The 25971-nt window shown below is 40.5% G+C and overlaps 1 protein-coding gene across 2 annotated transcripts in view; it reads left to right on the top strand.

The window, feature by feature from the left end:
* Positions 1-25971, top strand: part of spidr (scaffold protein involved in DNA repair) — a 32557-nt gene that overhangs the window by 3461 nt on the left and 3125 nt on the right. For both annotated transcript variants that reach the window (XM_041055416.1, XM_041055417.1), the window contains exons 6-16: positions 1637-1872; positions 3029-3132; positions 4661-4880; positions 9569-9773; positions 10851-11098; positions 17004-17162; positions 19913-20000; positions 21520-21660; positions 21775-21834; positions 22380-22578; positions 25089-25283. In XM_041055416.1, the coding sequence (XP_040911350.1) occupies positions 1637-1872; positions 3029-3132; positions 4661-4880; positions 9569-9773; positions 10851-11098; positions 17004-17162; positions 19913-20000; positions 21520-21660; positions 21775-21834; positions 22380-22578; positions 25089-25283 (1855 nt within the window). The remainder of the gene's footprint in view (positions 1-1636; positions 1873-3028; positions 3133-4660; positions 4881-9568; positions 9774-10850; positions 11099-17003; positions 17163-19912; positions 20001-21519; positions 21661-21774; positions 21835-22379; positions 22579-25088; positions 25284-25971) is intronic.

A 25971-nucleotide genomic window follows, 5' to 3' on the forward strand; every position in this document is an offset into this window, starting at 1 on the left:
ACAGGTCCAAGATCACATACAAGTCGAGTGTTGTCGATCGGCTAGATGTGGCCAAATTACTGAGGCGATGTGGTTACCTCTGTAGTGGTTAATGAAACTGTCATTGAACAGGATAGCTCTGGTTTAAACCAGTAATCATCTGAATCATCACAGCGGAGTGCAATACCTTGCCTGCCAATTAAGCTCAGTTATTCATGCTGTAAAACACAGGATGAATTTAAGTAACAACTGTCTTGTGACGAAGATCTTGAGTGTGCAGGCTGTTTGTGGAGAGGAAGCCTGTCGACAGATTAACATCACCCCCGCAGACCCAGTTACTTCCTTTTGTCACAGTTTAATTTGCTGATATCAGCTCTCTGGTGTCAAATAAGATTTAAGATCACCTAACAGGGTGCTTGTGGTCAGGGGCCCACTAGAAAGACAGACTTTTTAGGTTCTTAGTTTTTCGATTATGGTTGTACCGAAACTTATGCATGTGGTATTTTTGACAGCTTGATTAATGCATATTCACTAACTGAAATAGCGTTTAGCTGTGTAGCAGGTGGATTTATTATGTGCTTTTGCCTATTTATCATTATATTCCAGTGTTTTGTTTTATTATACACATGGTAGGTTTTGATTTAGTTGGAACATCAGAATCTACAAACCTAGTTTTATTTATTTATTTATTTTTTCTGCCCGGAAAGCTTGCTTTCACACTGCCAATTGTAAATCAAACCGGATCTAGCAGGATGGAGCAGGGGAAGATCCCAATCCAAGTCAGAGTCCATTACTCCAGATAAATGCATGGCTGACTCACTTGACGTATGTCTGCCAGATTTCTGTGTTATTGTACTAGCGCCGTGAGTGGATAGGCGGAGCTGTGAGGGCCACTTCCCAAATGAAACGTGTTGCTCGGTCCGAGTCCCCTTGAGGACAGCCTCCGCCACATCAGGCTTTTCCTAGTTCAGGGCCGTGTCAACGGAGCAGGACTATAAACCTCTTTTTACTACTGTTTGTTCGGGAAAACATGCGAGTGGATGAGACTGCACAGAGCTGTGCACTTACAATGCTTTCAGTGCCGGGTGAAAACATTTTTGAGCCGGGGCCAGGAACATAGTGTTCCTTTTTTCTCTATGGCTGGTTAGAGTGTGACGTCTGCTGGCACTTCGCCTAGCAGGGTCAAGTTGATTCAAATAAGAGAGCACGTTGGCTGACAGAGCCTGGTATGCTGGTCTTGTCAGCACATGACAGGAACTCAGGTTTCTCATGGATTTTTCCATGAGAACTGATTCCCTCAGGTGTAGTGAGCAGTGATACAGCAAAAAAGATTGTTTTGTTACCATATCTTGTAGATTAATCAGCCTTCCAGTGTGTCAGTGTACCATAAATCGACCCACTGCATGTCTGAGTTTATTGATTTATTTTTTTTCATCTTTAATGACTGATTGTTGATGACTGAGGCCATTTTAAATGTTTAATATCTCCCTGATATATACTGTTTTATTATGTGTGATTTAAAACCTTAAAATGATCAAATTCATGCAGACATGACATATGTGGCATTGACATAGAAAACTCGGTCAAATTATTAATATTACTAATATTAATATTAATATTATTATCATCAACGCAGTATTTATTACTTTATCCCTAGGTGACAGAGCTAGAGATCTCAGGCTACGTGTCTGATGGAGAAAATACTGGTGACACAATTACCCCGGGCAGACTGGACTCTGAGAGCTTTCCTCTCCAAACTGGCGAGGGCAGCAGAAGGTCAGTCAGTGACTGGGTCAGATCTGCTCAGGCGATTCTGCAGACGCCTCAGAAGCCACTTGACAGGCAGTCCAAGACTCCTGAAGACTCCGCCAAAAAGAAAAGGAAGTTTCAAAGGTTTGAATTATGCCCTTGTTTTTAAGTCACGTCAGGAACGCACCGATCCAGATTTTTTTTTTGCTTTTGTGACACCAGGTTGCATATCTCAGCTCTGCGTATTCAGTTCCTGATCTAATACTAGTGCTTTCTTTTTCCTAGATTTAAAATTTGTGTTAAGTCACCAGTATCATTTTAATGTAAGGGTCAGCAGCCTGATGTGACCTAATGAATGTAACTGACAGGGTAAATGCAGTTATATAATGACATTAATGAAGAAGCTGCATTTAATAATGTGGATCAGTTGTGTCTGTCCAATATCCGATCTGCTGTATAAAGTCAGATTTAGATCTGATCAGTGCACATCACGTTACACACACGCACACACACTCGTTGGCATCTTTATTAGGGGCACCGGCAAAATCTAATACAATCCAATGCAACAGCTCGGTCATAGTTCAGCTTTATGAAGATAACAATGTTCAGCTTTGATTGACACTGTTCGAGTAGGTATTAGTGTTGAGCTGAACTCTTTTATACTGAGAAGTGTTTCCAATAATTTGCCCACCCCAGTTACAAACTTCAGGGGGGGTAAGAACATTAGAAACACATTTTCAATAAAATGCAGTCTCAGCACAACACTGCCGCTAACTACGACCTCATAAACCTGTACATTTGTGTCATAAACATATAGTTGAATTAATACCTCTGAAAAAAAATGATCATCCAACATTATCTTGTTCATGAGCGTACAGTTTGTGGCACAGCTGCTGTGTTGAGTAAAGTGGCCAGGGAGTGTATATCAAGTGCTATAGTGAACAGCTTCTTCACAGTAGCAGCAGACATAGCTAGACAAGATGTATTGCTTAGTGCCAGGTGACAGTGAAACTTTGGTGACAATGTTTCCACACCAGACGTGATGATGAAAGGGACATCTGGTGTCATGATGTGGGCGAAATGTCATTGCCATCTCCAAGCCCTCTGACTCTGACAGATGGATATCTGTCAGATTTGACAGCTTGTTGTCTGCATCAGAAAATCTTTTGTTTTTTCTCTGCATTGTGTATTTGTTCAGGTTGCATGTGCAGTTTTAGCTTATCACAGAACATAATCTATATCTGTGTGTGTGTGTGTGTGTGTGTGTGTGTGTGTGTGTGTGTCTGTGTGTGTGGTACAGCGGAGGTCTTGCTGAGAGGCTGAATCGACTCCAGTGCAGACAGAGGTCAGCTATTAGCTTCTGGAGGCACCAGTCCATCTCTGACACCTCAACAACAGCAACAGGTGATCCACATTACGCCAACCTACTTCATTTTAACACGCGCGTCTGAATCACCGTTCAAGTTTAACAATGAACTTTGATTTGTGAGTGGGATGAAGCCCTCTTTCTAAGCTGGGGAGTTTTTTTTTTTTCTTTTTGTGGTTGCATGGAGAGGCCACGCAGAGGAAGTGCTGGCTGTAGGTCGATCACTGGCTCTGAACTGTGAACCCAGTATGTAGGTGACAGGAAACTGCTTGCCTAGTTCTTTTTTTCTTTCTTTTTTCCTTTCCGTGGTACACCAAACCACTAGAATTCTTTCGTTTTTTAAGTATGTCCTTATAATAGGACATGCGCAGTAGTTTGAAAGGTGACAGTTGATGGAAAAGGAAAACACCCACCTGATGCAGCTTCAGAGTTTGTGGTCATTTGATGGTTTGATTAGTGTAAAGAGTGTAAAGAGGTTAAAATGTGGAGGTTTATACCTCATGACCCATTTCTTTACTCTGATCAATATTTTTTCTTTTCTTTTTTTTTTTTGCATTGATTCTGTTTATATAGACCTTGCAATCCACCAAGTCAGATGGCTTTCCTCTTGACATTTGTTTTTTTTTATAGAAAAACATGTAGCTTAGTGTACAATCATATTTTTTCACAAGATGTTCAATCATTCCACTTCCTGGCACAATCTTAATAATAACAACACTGTTACGTAACCAGATCGTACTGATATAGGACACCTGTTTATCTGTGTTGTAGTAATTTTGGTGTGTGATGTAAGAGCACTCGTACATGCACATGTAGGCGGCCTTGATTTGTTTCCTGACATAATGCTCTGCTTGCGACTTATCAGATCATTATAGGTCAAGAGGAGGACTTGAGTACTATCTGTGTTTTGGCCTGCTGCCTGAGGTTGTTCTGATACGTTTGTATTCTGGGACCTAAGTGCACTGAGCACAAATGATGCGCTTAACATTCGTGTTTGGACAAATGCATGTTACAACTTAATAGCTCTCTGGTGTTCCCTCTGATATAATTTATGCTTATCATATTAAAATTCCCCCCTCTGGCCACATTCAGGGATTAACATACAGAGACTCTAAACTGCAATGAGCGTGAGCCCTCGTGCTGCGATTTTCACAATGCAGTGTAATCAAGTCTGCACACAAAATTTACCTACAGCCAAGTTGCTCTCTTATCTCGGTTTGATTTATAACCTCAGGGCATTGTCTTGATTTTCTCTTCTTAATTTTCTCTGGTTGTCTTTATTGTCCGGGCCAAAATCACCGTCAGAGCCGTGGTAAAATTCCAAACATTTGCACATTGACCCAGTGGGATTTACTCAGTTTCATATCCACCTCAGCCTGAGTCACTTACGGCTTTACAGCTATGCAGTGCAAATTGTTCTGATGCTAAAAGTGAATTACTCTCATAATGCATAATGAGTCCCACAGAGAACAAGAGTCCGTGAGAGCATGAGCACACTCTGTACGCAGACACGCACTAAAACAGATACACACTCAACATCTGTGTTGTTGTTGCTCTGCTCTCCAGTGGACAGGCCTGGTGTGCTGGTGCTGGAGGTGCTGGAGGTTCATGAGGAGTGCAGCATGCAAGTGGCGCACTGTGAGCACCAACAGCCCCCTGGGGTGGGCCACCAACACAGTAACCCTGTGCCCGAGGAGAGAGCTCGTATGCTGGTGTTATTCAACAGAGAGACGGCAGCCCAGCTGATTCCTGTGCCCAGAGATATCATCCACATATACCCGCCATGGTGAGAGGATGCTATAAGTGTCACCCTTGCTTATTGTTGCTTCACCTGGATGTTTAGTCCTGACTGTGCAGGATGATCCAAGTGCAGAATTTTAGAAGGATGTGGAAACCTGAAACCTGCAGTGCACATACACATTTTTCAGCAGAGTAGGAGACATCTTGCGTCCAGCCGTTTTGAGTATTTGTACGTCTTAAAATGTGTTTTGTTTTTCTTAACTCTTCTTTTTGAGAGAAAACAAACCAAACACAAAACACAAGAATTAAACATATACACAGGGACCCAAATTTAACAGCACAGACTAAACAAAATGACTGCATCATCTCAACAGTGTTGGTTAAGACTATCAGCACAGCTCCAGTCTATTCTAGATAGGATCTGTAAAATAACATTTTGTGCATCCATACGCAAGTAGTTTGATGTGGATCTTTGGAGCTGTAAGCAGGGTCTGAAATTGGCACCAACTGCAGGAAAACTTTAATTTTGTATGGTAAATTAATAATCATTTTCCACTTTCATCTCTGCTTTAATTCAGGATTAACTGTTTCCTAAACATCGCCAATACAGAAAAATGCATGTCACATGCTTAAGGTAATGTCTTCAAATTGCTTTTTTTACAATTACAAAAAATACAGAAAGTTAAACAAAAACCTCTAAATTGAAACGCTATCAAGTGATAGCTGATTGATTCATTTTCTATTGACTGACTAATTGGTTAATTGTTTCAGCCATAAAACAGGAGATAAGTTTCAAGTTAAATCGTGTATCTAAAATAGCACGAGAACTGGGTAGGGTGACCTATTTGTGCGAAAAATGTACTTCATTCTGGTAAGTGAAACCCTTCCTTGCGTTTCCTTATTTTTGATTTTAAATTTAATCATCTCTTGGCAGGCGACCAAAAACGACACAAAAAAGACACAGTTACAGGCAGTTACACAATGCAAGACTGACTCACTACACACAGCATCTCACAAAATAATGCTGAGAAGCCATACTAGTGGACTGCAGATGAATATGTTCATTAAACATTGAAAAACTCCAGGTTAATTCCGTAGCAATCGTTGTTGAAGACAATTATTTATTTGTTTCAAGTGTCAACAGACTGTTCTCAGCTCACAATAGTAAGCAGCAAAGGCCCAGATGTGAAGAACAGTCCGCCACATACGGAGCAGAGAAACTGGGAGGGAGGGGGGCGGTTGTGTGTGTTTTCGGGATTGTTTTGGAGTTGGAGCGAGGCAGCAACAGTTGACTCCAGCTGTTGGGAGTTTGGGTTGAGTGTGCTCTGGAATATCCAGGCTGGCGGAAGCGCAGGGGCCTCCTCTGCGCTCTGACGTCACGAACAGCTCCAGGGAATGCTTCACATTCCTCTTCCTGGCAGTCGTTAGGTCATTTCCAGCAAGCCGGGGGAAAAAACACAGTAGGATTATTTTTTGGAGCATTTGGGAGCAGAGAGTGGAGGGAGCCAGAGGGCTGAGATTGAAAACACATGGTGGTTTGAGAGTATATCTGGCTTTAGCACCTCTCCTTCCATGTTGTATTCTATTCCTGAAATCACAAGATAGAGTAGAGCCCCCACTGCCCCCGCCCCCCACCACCCCCCAAAACACACGCAGTTATTCTTTCAAAGAACTACTTTTCATGTGAACATGCATCCTTTAATCCTCTTTGTTTGTGTAAATTACTTTCAGAAGTTGCAGCATTTGGTCTGCATTTTAAATCAATCAATATTTTAACTCAATAAAAAGTCTCTAAATCATAACAAAACAAAAGGAAAAACCAAGAAAAGCTGACAAGCTAAATATTCTCTGAAGAGATAAAAGTTTATCCGACTTTTAACAGCTAGAGGACGGGCTGAGGTGGAAAAACCCAGAATTTAGAGCATCAGCGTGGCTGGTAAAATTCCTGTGTCAGTCGAGGGTTTAACCTCCCCCATAATTCCTGCAGTGAGTAGGTTGACTCCTCCCACCTCCCACGCCTTGTTGTGAGTGGGCAGAGGACTGAGCGGAAATACCTGCAGGGATTATTCACTGACAAACTGTGACGCCAGCAGCCGGGGCCACTCCTTAACCTGGCTACCTGTCTGATGATGACAGCTGCCCACTCACCTGTTCACAGCTGGGTCACACTTCCTGTACGGGTGTTGTACCTGTTCCGTGAACAGTACGTTCTGCTCTTCTGACATTGAAGTATAGCTTTTACTGATTGCTGATCTCTGTTTAGATATTGGACTTATAAAAGCTGTTAACAGGCTTAATCATGAGGGCTTGTTTTTGGTTTTTCATAAATCAGTGTTACATTTGGAAATTCAAAGCAGTGATGAAAGACGTATTCGTACCGTTTACTATCAAAGTATCAAAACCTCACGCAGTGAAAAGACTTCATTTTAAGTAAAAGTCCATCATTCAAATTTCAAAGTAGTGAGAGTACCAAAAGTAGTACTTATTACACAGAATCACCCCTGTCAGAGGTTTATTGTTATATTGTTGGATTATTGGTATTGATTGATCAATACTAAAAAGCAGTACTTTAATGTTTTTGATGGTTGATGTGGAGTTTATTATAACTTGATTAAATATGACTGGATAATATATAATATTTGAATCACTTTTTTGTATTATTATTATTATTATTATTGAGTCTCTAAAATGTCAAAAAAAACACTGAAAATTCCTATACCACAAGTTAAGAGTGCTGAATCTTAAGATTGCATGTTTAGTCTGATCAAGACTTTAATTTACTGTTAACACTTTAATTAAATTTCCCCTAATTAGCATATATAAGCAGTATACAGACATTTTAATGTTTATAACATATCATAATTCGGTTTTATGCAGATATAAGGATTCATTAATGTATCTGTCAACAATAAGAGATAATAATTGACGATTTAGTAAAACACAGCTTAATAATATGTAAGATATGTCTGCACAGGACAGATTATAGTTGTTGACGAATACTGTACCTTAATAACTGTCTGGCAAACGTTAGTTAAGTTTTCTAGATAAATGACTAAATGTTATTGGCTGTCAGAGTGGATTAAGTGGATTAATTTTCGATTGACTAATGAATGAGTCATGCATTGTGTCTGCACCAGCATGGAACAGCATACAGTATGTACTGATGTGGTTGAATACATAATATTGTTGTCTTTTGTGCTGCTCGACTACATACAGTTCAGGGGAAGGAACCAGGAACTGTATGTACAGTCTTTTGCAATCAAGGACAGTAACACTGCAATGAGTACTACCTGTGCAAAGTTTAACTATGATTTTTAATTTTACTTGAGATATCAAATAGCTGTTGATTTAGTCCTGCTGTGATACTGTAGTTGGTGCACATTTCTTGGTTATTATGCCCAGTCCCCTCATTCTATTTAAATGTTGATCCTTTCAATATATAATAATTTCTATAGCTAATTATCATTAATTAATTAGGACCCCTTAGAGTTGTAAAAGGACACGATGTTTGTACTTAACTATTTCCATCAATGACAGTGGAGTATATGCTAGAAACACCTTTCAGTATAACAGAACATAGTTCAACAAAACGTCTTGGCTAGACATGCCTAAAAACATACCTAAAACTGGCAAGTGTGTGTGTATAATAAATTTGGTTTCTAAGTAGTCTTATCCCTTCTTGTTATCATTCTACATCCAAATAAATCGCTTCTTTCCCACTTATCAGTGTGTTTAATTTCTCTGGTTCAGCTATCACCACAGGTCTGAGACGAGCTGTGACATGTACGGCAGTTCCAGTCACAGAGTGCAGTTGGCTCTGAGTCAGTGATAAGCCATCATCGCACTATTATCCATTTCACATGTGGAAAAAATTAAGTCGTAACTCAAACTTAACTACAAACAATGTGCCATATAATTATCTGGCTGTCATCCAAGATCTTTTATTCTCAGGCTCGCTGCCACTCAGGTGTGTGTTATTTGTCTGGATGAGCTAAACTACTTGACCAGAAATGTCTTTTATGGTTTTAAGGAGAAATTCAGCGTCTCTTCTTGGCACACACAGATGAATGAAATCTTAGCTGGTAATGGTAAAATTAAAGAGTAGCACAAGAGCACCTCAGGTCATTGTGCATTTTGCTTTGTGTTTCTCATCAGCGAGCACTCAGCCTGTTTGATTGTGCTGGGTGTTGATGTATTTTTCCACAGATGATGTCACATTTGGAAAGTGTTTTCAATCAAGCTGTGCGGGGCTGCGAGGTGAAGCCTTTTAAGAGCCTCACTTACATGGAAAATTATGTTTTACCCCGGTAAAAGAGGACAAACACTTCCGTTGTGCATTTAAAGTTGCCTTGGAGGAGGTTAACTTATTTGAACTTGTACTCTGTGCTGGGTGGTACACAGCGAACAGACCTGTGGAGGTGGTTGGTACCTTATCTGAGTTTGACATTCAGACATTCTGGAGCCGTCAGCCCCCCTACGTTTGTGCAACAGCCTATTCCATTTAATGTAAAATCTGAGTTTTTGCATCTGTTATCAGCGTAATCTCAGCATAGACTGTTTATCATTGCCCAACACCTTAAATATGTTTAATTTCATGATGAATTCAAGGCCTCGAACTCAATTCTTCTGTGCCTTTCAGTAAGAAAGTGCAGAGTCGAGGTGTAGAATGCAACAAAAGCACCCAACCAACTGCTGTACTCTGAATCTAAAACTGATGCACTTTATCTCTTTTAGGCAAAGTCTTTCCGTAGAGTGCTTCAGCTGTGATATCGTTCTGAACACACACTTCACCCAGAAAGTCTTCTCTGCTTCCAAACCTGCCGACACGTCCATGCCAAGAAGCCTCCTCTCAGCAGAGAGACGCATGCCGTATTATTTGGGTAAAATATTCGGACTGCTGGAGGTGTGCAGGACCACTGAAGAAACCAGTGCCAAAAAGGTCTGTATGCTTCAATATCAAAAGGATCAGGCACACTTGCATTTAAATGCAAAATTTACCAGCCACTTTTTGACATTAAACATTTTTAAATCCTCATCATGCCTCTTAAACTTTGTATGTCTGTTTCAGTGCACAATCGGTCACTGTGAGACAGAAAAATGATATGATATCCAATAATGTCCTGTAAATTAGCATGTAAACACAGCCAGCAATGTGACGACAGCTTCAGTATGTTTGCAGGATAATTTGGCTTCCAGCCATAACATTTTACTCAGGTCTGACTGTTTATGTCTATAAAAATGAAACTGAGCTGTTGCACACTGGGAGGCTTGCCGCACTTTTCTCCTGAAGTTTGTAGTTATTAAGCAGCAGGTGCAACTGTGTGAACGGCAGGTTTTGCCACAGGGTTTATCTGGTTCACATTGCAGTTTTCTCAGACAAAGAATGACGAACTGTCTCCATGGAACATCCAGCCCTCATCAGACAGTGACAGTTATATTCAGTCCCTGCTGTAGCAATATCATGAGTTGTTGATCTACATATATCTTTGATTCCCTAAATCTGAATCTGTCTGCTTTCAGCAAATAGAAATAAATGAACCAAGTGCTTCTGGCAGATTAAGAAGAATGGTACTGTCGGCCACACCCTTATTCTAAAGAAGATTTCAAATACAAAATTGTACATCTAAGTTGCGATATTTGTTGACATCAAAATGCTTGCATATTACTGTGTAATGGTATGCACTGGTAGTAGAACTGGTGTATTATGCTTGTATAGTATCTTGCATAGAAAAGAGTATGAGCTTATAATTATGATGTTTACATTCTATTGAAGCAAAACTGTGTTATGCAAATGAGAATATGTCTAATTTAACAGACTGTTGCTCTTGCTTTTAGTGGAAGTGCTGTGGAACTACAACTATTATTTTCATTTTGTTCTAATGATCAGTTCCTCAATTACTAGACTGATCATTTCAGATATAACATGTCAGAAGACAGTAAAATAAAATCACTATCCCAAACTGCCCTATATAATTTATAGAAAGTATTTTCTCATTTCCTGTTTTCTCCTTTCCAGGATGCTGTCCCTGATGCTCCATGCAGTTTTGGAGGTTCAGGCATTTTGACATCAAGCCACTGCCTTTCTCTCCTGGAAGCTATTGAGGGACTGGGCCAGGCTGGCTTTGTGGGGCAAGACGTGGAGGTGGTGGTCCAGAGAGTTTACTCCATCCCTCTGCCTGACTGCTCTGCTGTGTCCATCCTCAAACCCAGAGTTCCCTCCAGGTCGTCCTCAGCTCCTCCTCCTGCAGAGAAAGGGAAAACCAGGTACTGTTAGACAAGCTGATAATTGATGGTCCAGTGAGGCTTTTGGTTTTGCATGCTGAGAGAGACTGGGAAAAATGACTCACATTTTATCTGCTGTATATGTTTCTCTCCCACAATATGAATTACTCTTTTTGTTAAGATTGCATGCTGGTTTCCTTGGTCTCAGGCCTTGCATGCTTCTCCTTGGTGGCAGAATGTGTCTCAGCGGTTGAGCTATTGTTCACAGAGCAGCAGGCCCCACAAAGTGCTCACACTGTCTCCAGCCATATGGCATTGCTTGACAAAGGACACAAATACTTCTAATTGAATCCAGCCCCTCTGAGCGATTCTGGCCAGTTCTCAGCAAAGACAGCATGATTTTCAGATTCTCGTGCACCAACAAGCTGGAGTTGAACTGATGCCTGTTCATACTCCACTGGGTGGAACAGGTTTTTTTTTGTTTTTTTTTTCTCCTGATAACTTTGATGCCCTAAAGAAAACCACAAATACAGTTTATTATGGGTGTAAAACTGTCAATAGTATCAGCCTCAGCATCACAGAAGAAATGCACAGTTGTGTGAAATGGAGACAGATTTATTTTATCTTTGGTTACTTTATCTGAGAGTGGAGCCTGGGCCTTGTAGTAATATTCAAATGCATGGATGAAATATAAAAAAAGATAGAAATCAGGCTCATGCATTAAAATTAAAAATATTTATTTACACAAAAATAGGCAGAGACCTTAACCTTCGACTGACCCTAAGACCATACCCCTGGCTACATTCACTGTGGGGAAAAGCTGAAGAAGTCCATCAGGTGGAAATGCTGGAGTAAAGCAAAGAGTTTGAAGAAGATTGTTTCTGCCACAATGGATCAGCAGGATATTGGGCTCAGCCCTTCTCCAAGGCACTGATGGAAGATAGGGAAGAGGTTTCTCCGAACCATGCCACCCAGGCCAAACCACTGGACCTGTGCATCCAGGCCAAGGTTGGTCCTGTTAGTCTCCCTTGCTCGGTTTTCCCCTCAGCGAATGTAGCTGTTCCCAAAACTGTAAATCGTGTTGTGTTGATTGTAAAGCAAAAAGAAAACATCACCTTTCTGTGAGCATTTGCTGAGTTATTAAATTTAACAGACTTTATTTAATAATTCTATTTTTATTAATTAACTGAAGATAGATGATTTTCAATAATAATTCAGATAACATGACTTACATTTTTAGAAATATAGTATGTTAAGATGTGTGGCTTTTTAAGTATGACTATGTGGTTACTTGCTGTATTTACCTTATTTCAACAAGCCTTCAGTCGTAGCACAGCCAGCAGAAAAGATTGTCAAGATTAGAGCAGCCAGGCTACATCAAAGGTTCAGGGGGGTGTGGTCCTGATTGAGTCAGGCTGGTGTGTGAGTGGGGACCTCGATACTGCGGCTCCAGATCACGTCACCAATGCAAGACATCAGAGCCTGTGTCCGGGATGTTTTGGCTTTGTTTTTGTACAGTGGGAGCAAGTGGAGACGTGTTGTCCATCATTAGTCATTGGCTGATATTAAAATAATGACCAGTGCAGCTTTTAAATATGTCCAAATTATCATTCTCATTCTGATAAAAACAAGTATAAAACAAGTGCATATTGTCTCCAGCTAAAGCTGTTCAAAGTGTCCTGTATCACTGAGGTGACTTTGAGGTTTACTCGAGTGGTCTTGTTATAGTTAATGAATCAGTGAGTGTTCTCTGTGAAGCAAATCCAGAGAGTTGCCTGGCCCTCCCCGGGCTTGTTGTTTTTGTCCTTTGCTGAGTAATAAAAGAAAAGTATTGGTTTCTCTAAGTGCAGGGGCCCGAGGGGCACTCTGTGGTGAAGGGAGGAGAGCCCCGGTCAGCTGACAAGCTCACTGACTAAATGAGCAGCGGTTGTAATATGACACTTGCTGCCTGCCATGCTGCCTCTGCAGCTGGTAAACAAAGGCCGCCCTCTGACCGGAAACTCTCCCGCCCTTCACTCTGTTTCTCTCCAGCTCAACCAGATTCAGCAGGCTTGGTTGGTAGTAAAAGGATGGAGGTGGGGCAGAGGTTAGGAGATGATCACAAGGGCTTCAGTTCAAAATATCTGAGTGACCTTACCTGCATATTGTGACAAATTTGAACATTGTCTGGAAAGCCTTCATATTTGATTTGTCTGCTCTTTTCTACAGTTTCTTTTCATTTTTTTGTCATCTTGTTTTTTTCTATCATATGGCAAAGTTTTAAAGGAGCTAAATGCATGAACTCCTACCGTATCACTTCTGTGCTTTTTCAGGAGAGATTGTTATTGGTCTTGCTGCATTTGGTATATTATGTTGCTTATAGTACTTTTCCAGGATGCATGCCTGCTCTGTGGAGAGCAGAGCAGTTTACTTTGCAGTCCACTGGCCTCATTCTGTATAAAGACAAGGACAGTTTGTACCTCTTATGTTGTGTCCCCATCCTCTATGACTCACTCCCCTGGTCAGCATGCTTATTTGATCCTTTTGTTGTTTAGCCTCTGTGTTAACACACAGGGGAGTGAAGCCAGAGTGATATTTATGCCTGAAGAATATGCTAAGTTCCCGTAAATTTGGAGTAGAATAAACAAGAAGATTAACTGTTTGCAGGAAGTGAGGAGAGGCTAGTTGTGTGTGTGTGTGTGTTTTTTTTTTCTTCCTCAGTGGAGAAGGAACACAATGTGCTGCAAGGATCCTGTTACAACCGTGTTTATCACTCTGCCTGCACTGATTGGTGCACAACACATAGGAAGGAATCCCGCCTGTCCGCCCCCCACCAATGAGACCTCTCTGCTGTATTCTTAATGTGTGGGTCGCTTACTTAGTGTGTTGCCAAGTAATGTTCATGTGCGTGGGCTCGCATGCGTACACAGTGTGACTGTGTGTGTTTGTGTGTGTGTGTGAAGGAGCGTGTGTGTATGTGTGTTTGCACAGACTCAGTGGATCGTAGTTCCTGGAAGGAAACCTGAGTTGCTGAGAATTTTCTGTGATCGCTCACAATAACAAATTCCTGAAAATGGCTTGTGACTAAAACTGGCCAATAGCAGAGGATTTTTGTGAGAGAGGGGTCACTGTTTGAGGAAGTGGGGCTCTGAACGGCTGAAAGGAGGGGACTGAATGGAGCTGTGGTTGTTTATGTCAAGCTGGTACCATCACGAATCATCACCCTTGTGTATCTGTCAAGTGTCTTATCAGCTTTCACACCAAGGTTTTTTCATGTTTAAACAAGCTCCTCTAAAAGTGAAAGTTTATTTACACTACCGGTCAAAAGTAAAACACCCACGTTTTTCCACAAACTGCGTTACTGCACCCTCTGATTCGTTATTAGGACAATACTGCAGGAAGTAGTTCTGTACATTGTTATCAGAATGGTAAGTAACAAAGGATGATAAACTGGTTGGTCATCCTACAGCAAGCAGTCCTGCAGTAACTGTACCGAAAGAGAAAGCAAAGCAACCTGCAAGTGCAACATATTTGTGGGAACTTCTGCAACAGTGTTAGGACGAACTTTCGGAACAATATTTCCATTGTAACGCCACAACTGTGTCCGGCTGCTGAATGAGCCAAAAATTTAGATTAAATTTACGACAGGGTCGCGGGGGGGAGCTGGAGCCTATCCCAGCTGACTATGGGCGAGAGGCAGGGTACACCCTGGACTGGTCGCCAGTCAATCGCAGGGCTGACACACAAAGACAGACAACCACACACACACACACTCACTCACACCTAGGGGCAATTTAGAGTAGCCAGTTAACCTGATGTGCATGTGTTTGGGATTCTGGGAGGAAACCGGAGTACCTGGAGAAAACCCTCGCAGGCACAGGGAAAACATGCAAACTCCGCACAGAAGAGCCCAGGCCGGGGTTCGAACCTGGAACCTTCTTGCTGTGCCGCCCCTTTAAATTTACAATTTAAGATTATATGATTCATTTTTTCTCTTAAAAAAAAAAAAGAAAAACAACTTTATTATTTATTTGTTCTTAATGACTTATTGGTTTAGCCTAGTATCTTTATACTGTTAGGTTAAGTTTATATGACCTTTCACACTTGAGGATCAAGTATGTGACACACTTTTAAAGATCAACACTTTCAGATGAATTAATGATGGTGACATACTCCATAAAAGTGTATTAGTAAACAGTCAACAGAGGGTTGTCTTTCCTGTTGACAACCACCACCCCCCACCCCTTTTTTAAACCTTTTCTAGACTCAACCATAAATCAGAAACGTAATCAAAAGCTCAGTCGATAATGGAAATAATTGTTGGTTGTGTCCTGTTGGTTACAGTTTTTATGACGGGGTTCGTTGTGGGACTGTGTCCTTACTCACTCCTACGGTAGTAAGTGTGATATTTGTGTTTGTGAAGAATGTGAATATGGTCGTTTTTCTGGAATAACATGGTTTTGAGGCATGTTCTTTTCTGATTTGTGTTTCCAACATGTCAAGAAGGGACTAGTCTTTGCTGTGCTGCATACTACCCATGTAAAAAGGGGCTGCATTCACTTTACAGTTTGAACTTACGCACTTGTGTTTACAGGTCCATAATCTTGAAAGTTACAGAAAACATTACATTTCTTGTATGTCAAACCTCCCTTGTGTAAACAAAATGTTGTATAGGTCTGATTTTTTGGATTGTGAATTAAGCAAACAACTGGGAATAATCTTGGTTAAAACACTGGCCTACGCCACCATAAGTCATGTCAGGAATGTTATTTAGATATCTATTTCCAGGTCTCGCAAAACAAACACAGACAGACCCCATGTTTACCAACAGAGGACATTTATAGGCCCAATCAGGTGGTTGAAAACAGTCTCAAAACGTTCCCCATGTCTGGGATATGGTCATGCATGCACATGCATGATGGGCACGCTGACAGCCCTCCTCCCTCTTCCCTGTTTTTTTTTTTTTTTTCTTCCTCCTCTTCCTCCTCCTGGACGTTGCTCGTCAAACCAGGGTATATGAACTCCACTGTTTACTCTCAGGGCTTGTACAGGGCTGTGCCTGGACTTGACTGACTGAGATACTGGAGCCTATAGCAGTTCAAGCTGTACGCACACTGAGAGCAGCAGGGTGAAGGAATACACTGCAGTTCACTGCTGCACAACTTTGTAGGCCAAAGGTCTTCTTTGTCAGCAGCAGCCTGTCAAACCAGCCACGAGTATTAACACTTCCAAATGTCATGACTGAGCCTAAACTGTATATTGTTAGTGTGTCACTGGGATCAGTGGTGTTTCATTCCTGTAAATTCTTAACTGTATAAATGGCTGATTATTTCTGTTTGGGGAAAAAAAGGGATCGGATTATCTGACTTAAAAAAAAACAGCATAGTTGGGTGAAAATCTGTTATGGTGGTTGACTTTCAAAACATTCCATTATTGTGAGAACTATCAGGACTTCTTGTCCACGTTGGTTTAAAAGTTGAGACACACGACTTTTTTACCATTATCTTGGAAAAAGTCACAAAAACCTTGAAGATCAAAATGTCGCTTCATGTCCATGAACATCTGTAAAAACTAAAAATAAATGTAGTGATGATCCTTAGCTTTATGAATGTAAAGCTACCATATGGGTTTTTTTGCCACTAGTAACACTAAGGAGCAGTAATTTTATGTATGACTTACAGTTTTGTTTGTATTGTGAACTTGAAAAAACAAAACACAAGAATACACCAGTAAGAGAGTGAAGAAGAAGAAGGCTGCTAGCTAGTAAACAATGGAAGTTCAACACTTTTGTTAGGCCTCAAGCATTTACACACACATTTCATGTTGTTGAGAAACAATGAATGTAAACAGAAACATTTGTCTGTTTACTCCACATGGTTAGTTCATATGAATATTTAGATCTGTGTATCAAATCAGTCTAATTTTGTCTCTGCATGTGGTGGTTTGTTTTTTGTTTGTGCTTCTCCAGGCTGTGCGTTCTTGTCCAGGACAGTTACGGCATGTTCAGTGTGGTCCAGCTGCACATCCTGCCCTGCAAGGATGACCTCCTCCGGTACTGCCAGAAGTGGCAGGGGAAGACCTGTGTGCTGAAAGGCATTAAAGTGGTGCAGCGGGTCACTCGAGAAAGGTGAGACCCATACTTTTCCCCCTACCCTCCAAGCTAGATGAGCGGAGCATTTCACCTGAATTTCAGTTCACAGCAACGGGTGAACTTCAACCTACGACAAATGCCAAGCTGTGATATGGATTTCTGTTATATGTGAGGTTATCTTATCTCGCTCTTCAGCCATCTGGGGTAACGATCCTGGGTAAATACCTGTGATACACAGGTCCTGATATGACGTGCTGGTAAAGTAACCTCAGTGTATGTGAAAGCTCTGAGCCTCAAAGTAAACCATCGCATGCATGTGGACATTACCTTTGGTGCCTCGTGAGAATCTGCATTATTATAAACCACAACAGAGTCACAGTTTTACCCTTGAATGCCATTTTGTAAATATTAACACCCACATTTACAATACAATGAGAAGGTTTGCAGCATATTATGCTGTCCTGCCAGCAGTACCACTGTGTTTACATGTAAAGTGATACTGAGGTGCACACTCAGTGTCCCTTGTGAGTTTCCATAGTCAGGATCCCAGATTAGAAGCAGTTAGAAGAACTGACATGGGAACATTTAGAGACAGGCAGGGGGTATGTTTACGTCCTTGGTATTTTCAATGCTACCACAGCCTATAATGTCTCTGGAGGTTGTCTGTGGTCAGACTGTGATGCTCACACATGGGCCGTCTTATTAGCTGAACTGGAAAAACACGTGGGGCTGGTTGTGATAAATCAGGCATTCATTTTTTCCCAAGTTTCTTAGAAACTACTGGACTGTCAGACTTCTAAGCATATCCTAATAATCCATACTTTGATGGGGTAGTTTGACATTTTGGGATTTTTTCTTTTTTCTTTTTTGCCAAGAGTTAGAGGAGAAGTTTGACACCACCATCATGTCTGTCTGTTAAATACAAAGCTACAGCCAGCAGACAGTTAGCCTAGCTTAGCATAAAGACTGGGAGCATGGGCGAAACTAGCCTGGTCTCATTCATTTAAACAGGGACACTGCGTACATTTGTCTGCCAAAAGATGCAACATCATCCAGCAAGGTATTGGTAGATCAACTTTGTAACGTGATTGCTGTTTTTCTCCTGTTTATCCTGCAAATGTTACAATGAAAGATAAAACAGCTGTCATCGTCATAACTTTAATATTTATAACTTTAGCTGAGTTAAAAAGTCCTGCCTCGGTTTAATAAACTGCTGTGCAGTATTTTGCACAGCAGTTGCTGGTAGGTGGAGTTTTTCCTTGAACAGAGATGGTCTAGCGGTTTCCCCCTGTTTCCAGTTGTTATGCTAAGCTAATGAACTATACCTTTCACCGTTTCCGCAAACTTATTTTTAATTAATTTTAGTTTCTGTAAACAAAAACTTATACAAATGCATACAGATAATTATAATAAGCGTGAACAAAAAAATCTAATACCAAAGCAAAAAAGTTAGAAAGAAGGTACAGAAGGTTCATAACCAGTGGATTAGAGGCAGAAACAATTTACACAAAAAAGAAAAATCCATAAATACAAACAGCTATGTATTGGAGTTTAACTGGTTCACCTATTAAAAATAAATAAATAAATAAATAAAAATAAAAATCAATCTTCCATAATCCCATTAATTGATCAGTTGCCCCAGCCACCCCTCAAGATAAAATGTCAAAAACTCCCTGGCTCTAACGTCACAGCTACTAGGGTTACTACCTATCCTCATCCAGTACAGGTATCAGCTTATTACCTTTGTTTCCATACAAATGACTGGAAGTCACCCTGTCACCTGTGTGAGCAGTTTGCCTGGTCAGTTTTACTATTATGGGAAGGAGTGACTTGCACAGGAAGTAGCATATTCTTGGATGTGTGCCAACCAAAGAAAAGATGAAGTACCTGAAAGGATGGACGGTGAGACTTAAGTTTTGAGATAACTGACCGGCATAAACCACTACTGGACCTTAGAGCTGAAAAAAAAAGTACTTAAATGTTTGCTAAACAAGTATAAAAGCTCAGTATCAAAATCAAAGTGTGTCAAATGAGTCCTGTTAGTCATTACTCATCCTTGAGCAGGCCTCACTGGACTTGAATGGGCTGCAGAACCGGTTCCACACAAAGAAACCCTGTGATTACGAGGTGACTAACAGGTTGTTAACCACTGACTGATATGACAGCGCCCACATGGATGAATAAGTAACATTGACCGGCCACCACGAACTCAGCAAGAGTTTCTTGGGAAACAGACAATGAATCAAGAGATCGACGTGTTCTGTCAGAGTTGCTACCCTATGTTTTTTCCCCCTTTTAATATTTGAATCCTTCCTCCCGGTATCAGTTTGACGTAAACAGAACATCATGAAAGCATGAGTACGATATAGCTTCAGTCTGTCATTACTGAGATTAAGAATGTGGTGAGAGAAGGCTACATGACGAATCAAGCATTGTAAAGTATAAAGGCTTTTTAAAATCACTTGTAATTGGCTCTCTAAACTCTGTTAGTGCACCACAATGATAATGTGATTTACAGAGGGTGTGAACTGTTTTTCCACCCTCAGTGTCTCAAAACCTGCTTGTCAAAACTGTTTTTGTGTGTATCTGCTCTGCCAGCCCAAGCATGCTCTCTGTTAAGTCTGCGTGACGTCGAACGAACAAGCTCTGTCTTAACAGATTCAGCTCCAAATCTTCTCACTGAAGTCCCTTATTCCCCAGTTTCTCCGTACCCCCCCCCCCCCCCCCCCCCCCTTTTCAGTGCCCCCCTTGTTACTCTTGTATTCCTTTTTTTGTTTCACTCTCAGGCGCACCAGGCTTTTCAGCCTGATCGACAGTCTGTGGCCCCCAGTGATGCCTCTCAGAGATCATGGAAACACACCAAGCATGTCCAGTGTAAGTTCTCACTACAACAGAAATAATGCATCTTAAACCAAGTGAGGCCTTGGTTTGGGAATGTGTTTTCACTTTTATACTGAAATCTGACAGTAATTATTGTTTTTAGTATCAATCATCTCTTTTGCGTAGTTGATTGATATAAAAATAAATGTGCAACTGCTGTGTTGTCTTTTTTTTTTTTCTTTTTTAACAAAAATGCATTCATTGGTTCCAGCCTCTTGTTATTATTGTGAGGATTTTCTGCTTTTCTGCGACACTGTAAACTGAAAATCTTATGGTTTTGGGTTAGACTAAACAAGTCATTTTGGAAAAGTCAGAAAAGGGCTTTAGGAAATTGTGACATGCATTTTAAGGACCAAACAACTAATGAAGGAAATAACCAATTGTTTCAGCCCCATTCAAGTTGTTTTGTCTTACCAACCAACCAGAACCTAAATGTATTTAGTTTATAATCACATTTGTCAAAGAAAGAAGAAAAGCAGATCTTCACAATTTAGAAGCTGGAATTAGATCATGCTTGGCATGTCTGTCAAAAGAAATACTCAAACGATTAACCAATTATCACAGGAGGAGCATTGTTTTATCCTCATAACTGGACTGAATTTCCTTTTTTTTTTTTTTTAACATCACTCATTCAGCTGACATTGTGCTCATGTTAGCTAATTCCTAGCTGGGAAGAGGTGATTAATTTTTTCTGGATAATTAAAGACATTAAAGAGTTGTCATTTCTGCATGTCAGCTTAAAACAGCCTGTACAGCTGCTTCAATCTCATCGAATGCTGGTTTTGTAGGAAGATGATATTGTCATTCTTAATCCCGCCTACAAAGCCATGATTGGTCAATTGTTTCTCTATCAGGGAAAAACATTTGCCAGGGTGCAGAACAGCTGAGATGTGGGTGGTGATGCAGATGTCTGGAATCAGGCTAAAATTGCTTCCAATTGCAGATGTTTTAATTTCCAATTTTATTTATTTATTTATTTCTGGAAAGCAAAAATGCACCAAGGGCTGAAGTGAGCTGGCCCTGAGACCTCAGTGTAATGCGACTTATATAACACATTCAGAAAGACAAAAGACAATATACAATATACAACATGTGCAGCATGTGGAAAAAAATGCTGCAGAGATCCACAGATTATCAAACCAGGTTTTTAAGGAGTTAAAAGTATGTAGGCTGGCTCAATTCAGTTTAAGAAAACACATTTCTTTACATTTAAAAAAAAAACAGCAAAGAAATAAACCATGAGGAAGCTCAGGAACTCACCAGTTTGACAACACATAAGTAGTATAATGAAACATACTGCAAATACAGTCAGCACACAGTTTGCATGTTTCCTGTGTTTGCAGTGCGCTGAGCTCTCAGAGCCACCTTAATAGAAAATAATGTTATATTTTTGAGGAGAAATGACAGCTCATTTGGAAAACCATTGCTATTGACCACACAGTTCCATACAAATTTAGGAGTGAGCATATTTTCTTTAACGTGGAGAGTATTTACAAGTGTCCCTTGTTTATAGGAGAGCAGACCTGCAGGTCCAGCTCTGAGTTTCTGCTACCTGCTCTCAGGTCAGGAGAGCTCTGTTGAACCCACTGAGGGGCAGTCTCTGTCCACGCTCTACCTTTCTCCCACTGGACAAACCTTACGAGACATATTGCAGGTGAACCATTTCTCACAGCACACACACACACACACCAATTAAAAAATTTGCTGCAGATTGAGATAACTTATCTTCAGTAGTTTGATCTCAGACTGTTTTTTTTTCCTTTTTCAGAGTGAGATGAAAACCTGTCGCTGCAGTTTTGTTGCCACTGTTATATACAAGAGGATGCAGGTGTTTTTTGTCCCTTTTTTTCCCCCTCATACCAGAAAAACACACATTTGACTTCAGCCAAATGAACAGAATAAACATTGAGCTCTCTGGAGCTCCTCAGTCCTCCTTCTGAGATCATTTGAACCAACAAACTGATAAAAACTTCAGCTCTGACGTCGAGAGCAGCATTCATATCACTGTGTGTATGACAATCTGTGTCAGGCCCGGGCGTTCTTTACGATTGATTGGTTCAACCTTTAAACTTTGACCAAGATGAGATAGCAGCTCAGAACAAACTGGTGGACTTTGCCTCATGCTCACACCACTGAACCACAGATACTCTTTTTAGCGTAGTTGCACCAGTAAACCAGAATTGTGTGCAGTTTGCTGAATGAATAATCTCGTCAAAGGTGTTCTCAGACATGACAGTTTGCATCTAATTTGTGCTTTGTAAGCGTTCGTTATGTAATGTTTCCCTTAAATTGTATTTTTCTAGGTCATTCTTTGTTTCTGAGTAATTCTCAGTGTTTTTTCTGTCTTTGTCGGCCTTTCTGTTTCGGCTTCAGAGCAGTGATGTAGGCCAGGGTGAGGTTTGGTTGGTGCTGACAGACCCCAGTCTTCAGGAGGAACAGCCCGAGAGACCATGCAGGCGAACAGTGGCCCTGTGCGTGAGCACTTCCTGTGTGCTCACTTCCTCTGTCCTCGAAGCTCTACATTCCCCCGCTGCCTGTTGCATGTCGTTCAGAGATGCCATCAAAGAGGATGGTAAATGTAACACAGTGTGGTTTATTGTCACTTGACATGTCATTCAACTGCTGTCTCCTAAATTGTTCCATTTTATCGGACTGTGAGCACCAGTCACCTTAACAGTCGTGGAAAGAAAAAAAAGTTCATCTACTCAAATAGAATTTTGGGGCACCTGTGATATACTTGAGCATTTCCATTTTCTGCTACTTTATTCTTCTTGTCTTGCAGTGGTAAAAGAAGTATTCACATCTGCTACTTAAGTAAAAATACCAATAACACGATGTAAAAGTGCTCAACTAAAAATTAGTTGTCCTGCATTGAAAGTTTTATTTATGTAAAATTACTTAAGTATTATCAGTAAAAGTAGTGAGTGTTCAGTAAAATTTCCTGTGACTGATATGTTATCATACAAGACATTATTAGATCGTTAATACTGATGCTTCAGTGTGTACGTGGCGTTTTGCCTTTGTAGCTGCTGGAGTTGGAGCTAGTTTCAACTACTTAAATTTGAAGGGTCATGCAGTGACTAATGAGGCAGGAAAGAAGGAAAAAAACCACAACTGTTCTACACAAATGTGGGTTAACTTTTTGTGAAATGTCGGCTTTTTGAAACAGTGTGAGAAGTGTATGAGGAAGGTGTCTATTTGGTGTGTTACCACCTGGCTCAGAGCTGGCAACAAAAACTGAGAGGCCACACACAGTAGTAGGATACAAAAAGTGATTTATTCCACCAAAATACAGTAGTTAAACATAACCATGAGATGTGTAAACATGACACAAGTCAGTAGTGTGTGGAATGTGTGGATGAGTGTTAGTGTGATGTTTTTGTGTTGTATGGTGCAGCAAACCAAAGTGACACAGGAGGGGGGTTTGTCTACCTGCAGGGAAAAAACAGCAAAGCAAAAATGGCAACCAGACAGAGTGGAAACCTAAAATAGAAAAGTACCACAAAATTGTACTTAAGTACAGTAATTCAGGAAATGAACATGGTCACTTTCAATCATGGGTAACTTGGCAGTTTAACAGTTTGCATACAAAGCCTTTTCGGGACCCTTCACCATAATGTTTGTCATGTCTCAGATATCTCTGAGTTGTCAGCAAAGAGACAATTCTCTTCTAAACTTCTCACATGGTTTCATTTAAACAACTATTCAAGGCATAAAGAGGTAAAATTATCCAGTATTTCACAAAAAAATCTAAGAGTGGAGAAAACTAAACAATGAATACACATTTGTGTAGCAGAACTTTTGTTTGTTTTTTTTGTCTGCCCAACCACATTTATCATCACAACCCATCAAATTTATTTGGAAAAGGTTCTATGCTTTTACTTTTGATATTCTAAGTACATTTTGTTGATAATACATTTGTACTTTTAAGGGGAACTCCACTGATTTGACACATCAAAGTCTGTTGACAGGTGTTGGGGAGAGCTAAAAACTACAAGCTTGAAGATGAGAAAAACCTGGGGATGTGGACTTAGAAAGGAGTGAGCTTACCAGACCTGCTGGCCTGAGCCTGTTCCTCATCTCTGCTTGAGGCTTCCTACAGTGCTATAGAAGTGCAGTGCTAAATCAGTCAAGTACCTAATGAAATATTTTTACGTTGTTGCACTGATACTTCTCCTCTGTGGCAGAGGAAGTACTCTGAGTTTTGCCTCAAGTAAAACTACAGCAACAACAACAGCAGTGTAGAAATACTCCAGAAGTAAAAGTCATCCATTCAGAATTTTACTTAAGTAAAAATAAAAAAGTAATTACAAATCCTCTTTGTGTAATACAGTTTTATTTTTTGTTATAGCCCAAGAAAAATGAAGCCACTTAATTGAAAAACACAAATGTTTGACTAATTAAACTATAATGAAAAGTCCTCATTGAAGCAAAAGTCAATACACTCATTAGTGAGAACCCATTATTTGATTTTTCTTTTTTTTTTTAAATGTTAAATAAGTCTGCCTTTACTTTTGATGACAGATTCGATTGTCCTCATAAGCATGGACGATACTGGTCAAATCTGTGGAAAGATGTTGTACCATTCTTTTCACAGATAATTCTTTTCAGCTGCTTTGCTGGAGAAGATTTGTTGCTCTACCTCTCACCTTAAAGTACTTCAGAGGTTTTCTATTGGATTCAAGTCGAGGGACTTGCTTGGCCAGGTCATAGTTTTCACCTCTTCTTCACAAACTTTTGCCTGATTTGCACCGTGTGTTTGGGATCATTGTCACATTGGAAAAGTATTCTCTCGCCAAGCCTCTTCAGATGGGGAGTCATCTTATAAATAAATGTAGTGGAGTAGAAGTATGAAGTAGCATTAAACAGAAATACTCAAGTAAAGTGCAAATACCTCAGAACAGTATTTGAGTACATGTATTTTCTTACTTTCCAACACTGGCTCAGCTTAAATAAAGGATCTGTGTACTTCCTCCAACCCTGCGTCCTCTCTGATCTGCTGCTTTGAGGATGAGCACAGTCGGTACCCTACATTGTTTATACTCATTTCATTTGTAATAACATTTCATTTTCAACAACCAGGTGCCCTCCTGTGTGTGGAGCAGTCAGTGGTTGAGGTGTGCTCTGTTGAGCCTGAAGGCAACCTCCAGTCCACAACAAGGCCAGAGGTGCTTTCTCAGTCGCTGACCGAGCCCCGGGCGCAGACCCTGCCCGAACCTGTGAGACTGGATCCCCTGAGTCTGGAGACCACACCCAACTCCCTCTGTACTCTCACAGGTCAGTTTCCCCCTCCTTTTCACTTGAGTCCTGTGGTTTTCATGCAACTCGCCTCATCTGAAGCCATTCCTGCAGAACATGCCCAATGTGTTCTTTTCTCAGGGGAAGAAAACCGCTTGTTTTTTTTTTTTTATATATAAGTTTACAGCTCAGCAAGAGGCCTTGATGTGGCTTTAAGGCATTTGCTTTTTTCTGTTTCTTATTCACTGTCCTCGGGCTGTCATTGTTTGGGACTTTAAGAAATAAAAGCACATGAAATATTGTTGGATTCACGTCAATTCCCGTGTCATTTTTCAGTGAAATTAACATGCCTGCTCCCTTCAAATTTCAATTGAGGGTGGCATAATGGGAAAATAACCTAGTGTAGAAGCCTGATGCAGTATTTCATCCAAGCCTCTTTTGCATATAACCAGTGTTGTTTCTATACATTTCTGAGCTTTATGAGGCTTTCTAACATCAGATATGAGTTGCCGCAGCTTTATGTTGAACCCAGTTGACTTTTTGCAGTGTTCATTAAAGTATTAATGAACTACTTTGTTGCCTTTATCTCATTTGCTTCAGATAACAGTTAAAAGTCATTGTTGTGAAGTATTGATTTCTTTCTTTAAAGCCTTTGAAACTTTCCAATTATGTAAATGTGGTGTAGAAAAGCTTTCCTAAATCTGATGATAATCTGCATCTGTCGACT

Source organism: Toxotes jaculatrix, chromosome 14 (genome assembly GCF_017976425.1).
Source record: "Toxotes jaculatrix isolate fToxJac2 chromosome 14, fToxJac2.pri, whole genome shotgun sequence".
In the NCBI taxonomy this organism is placed as follows: Eukaryota; Metazoa; Chordata; class Actinopteri; family Toxotidae; genus Toxotes; species Toxotes jaculatrix.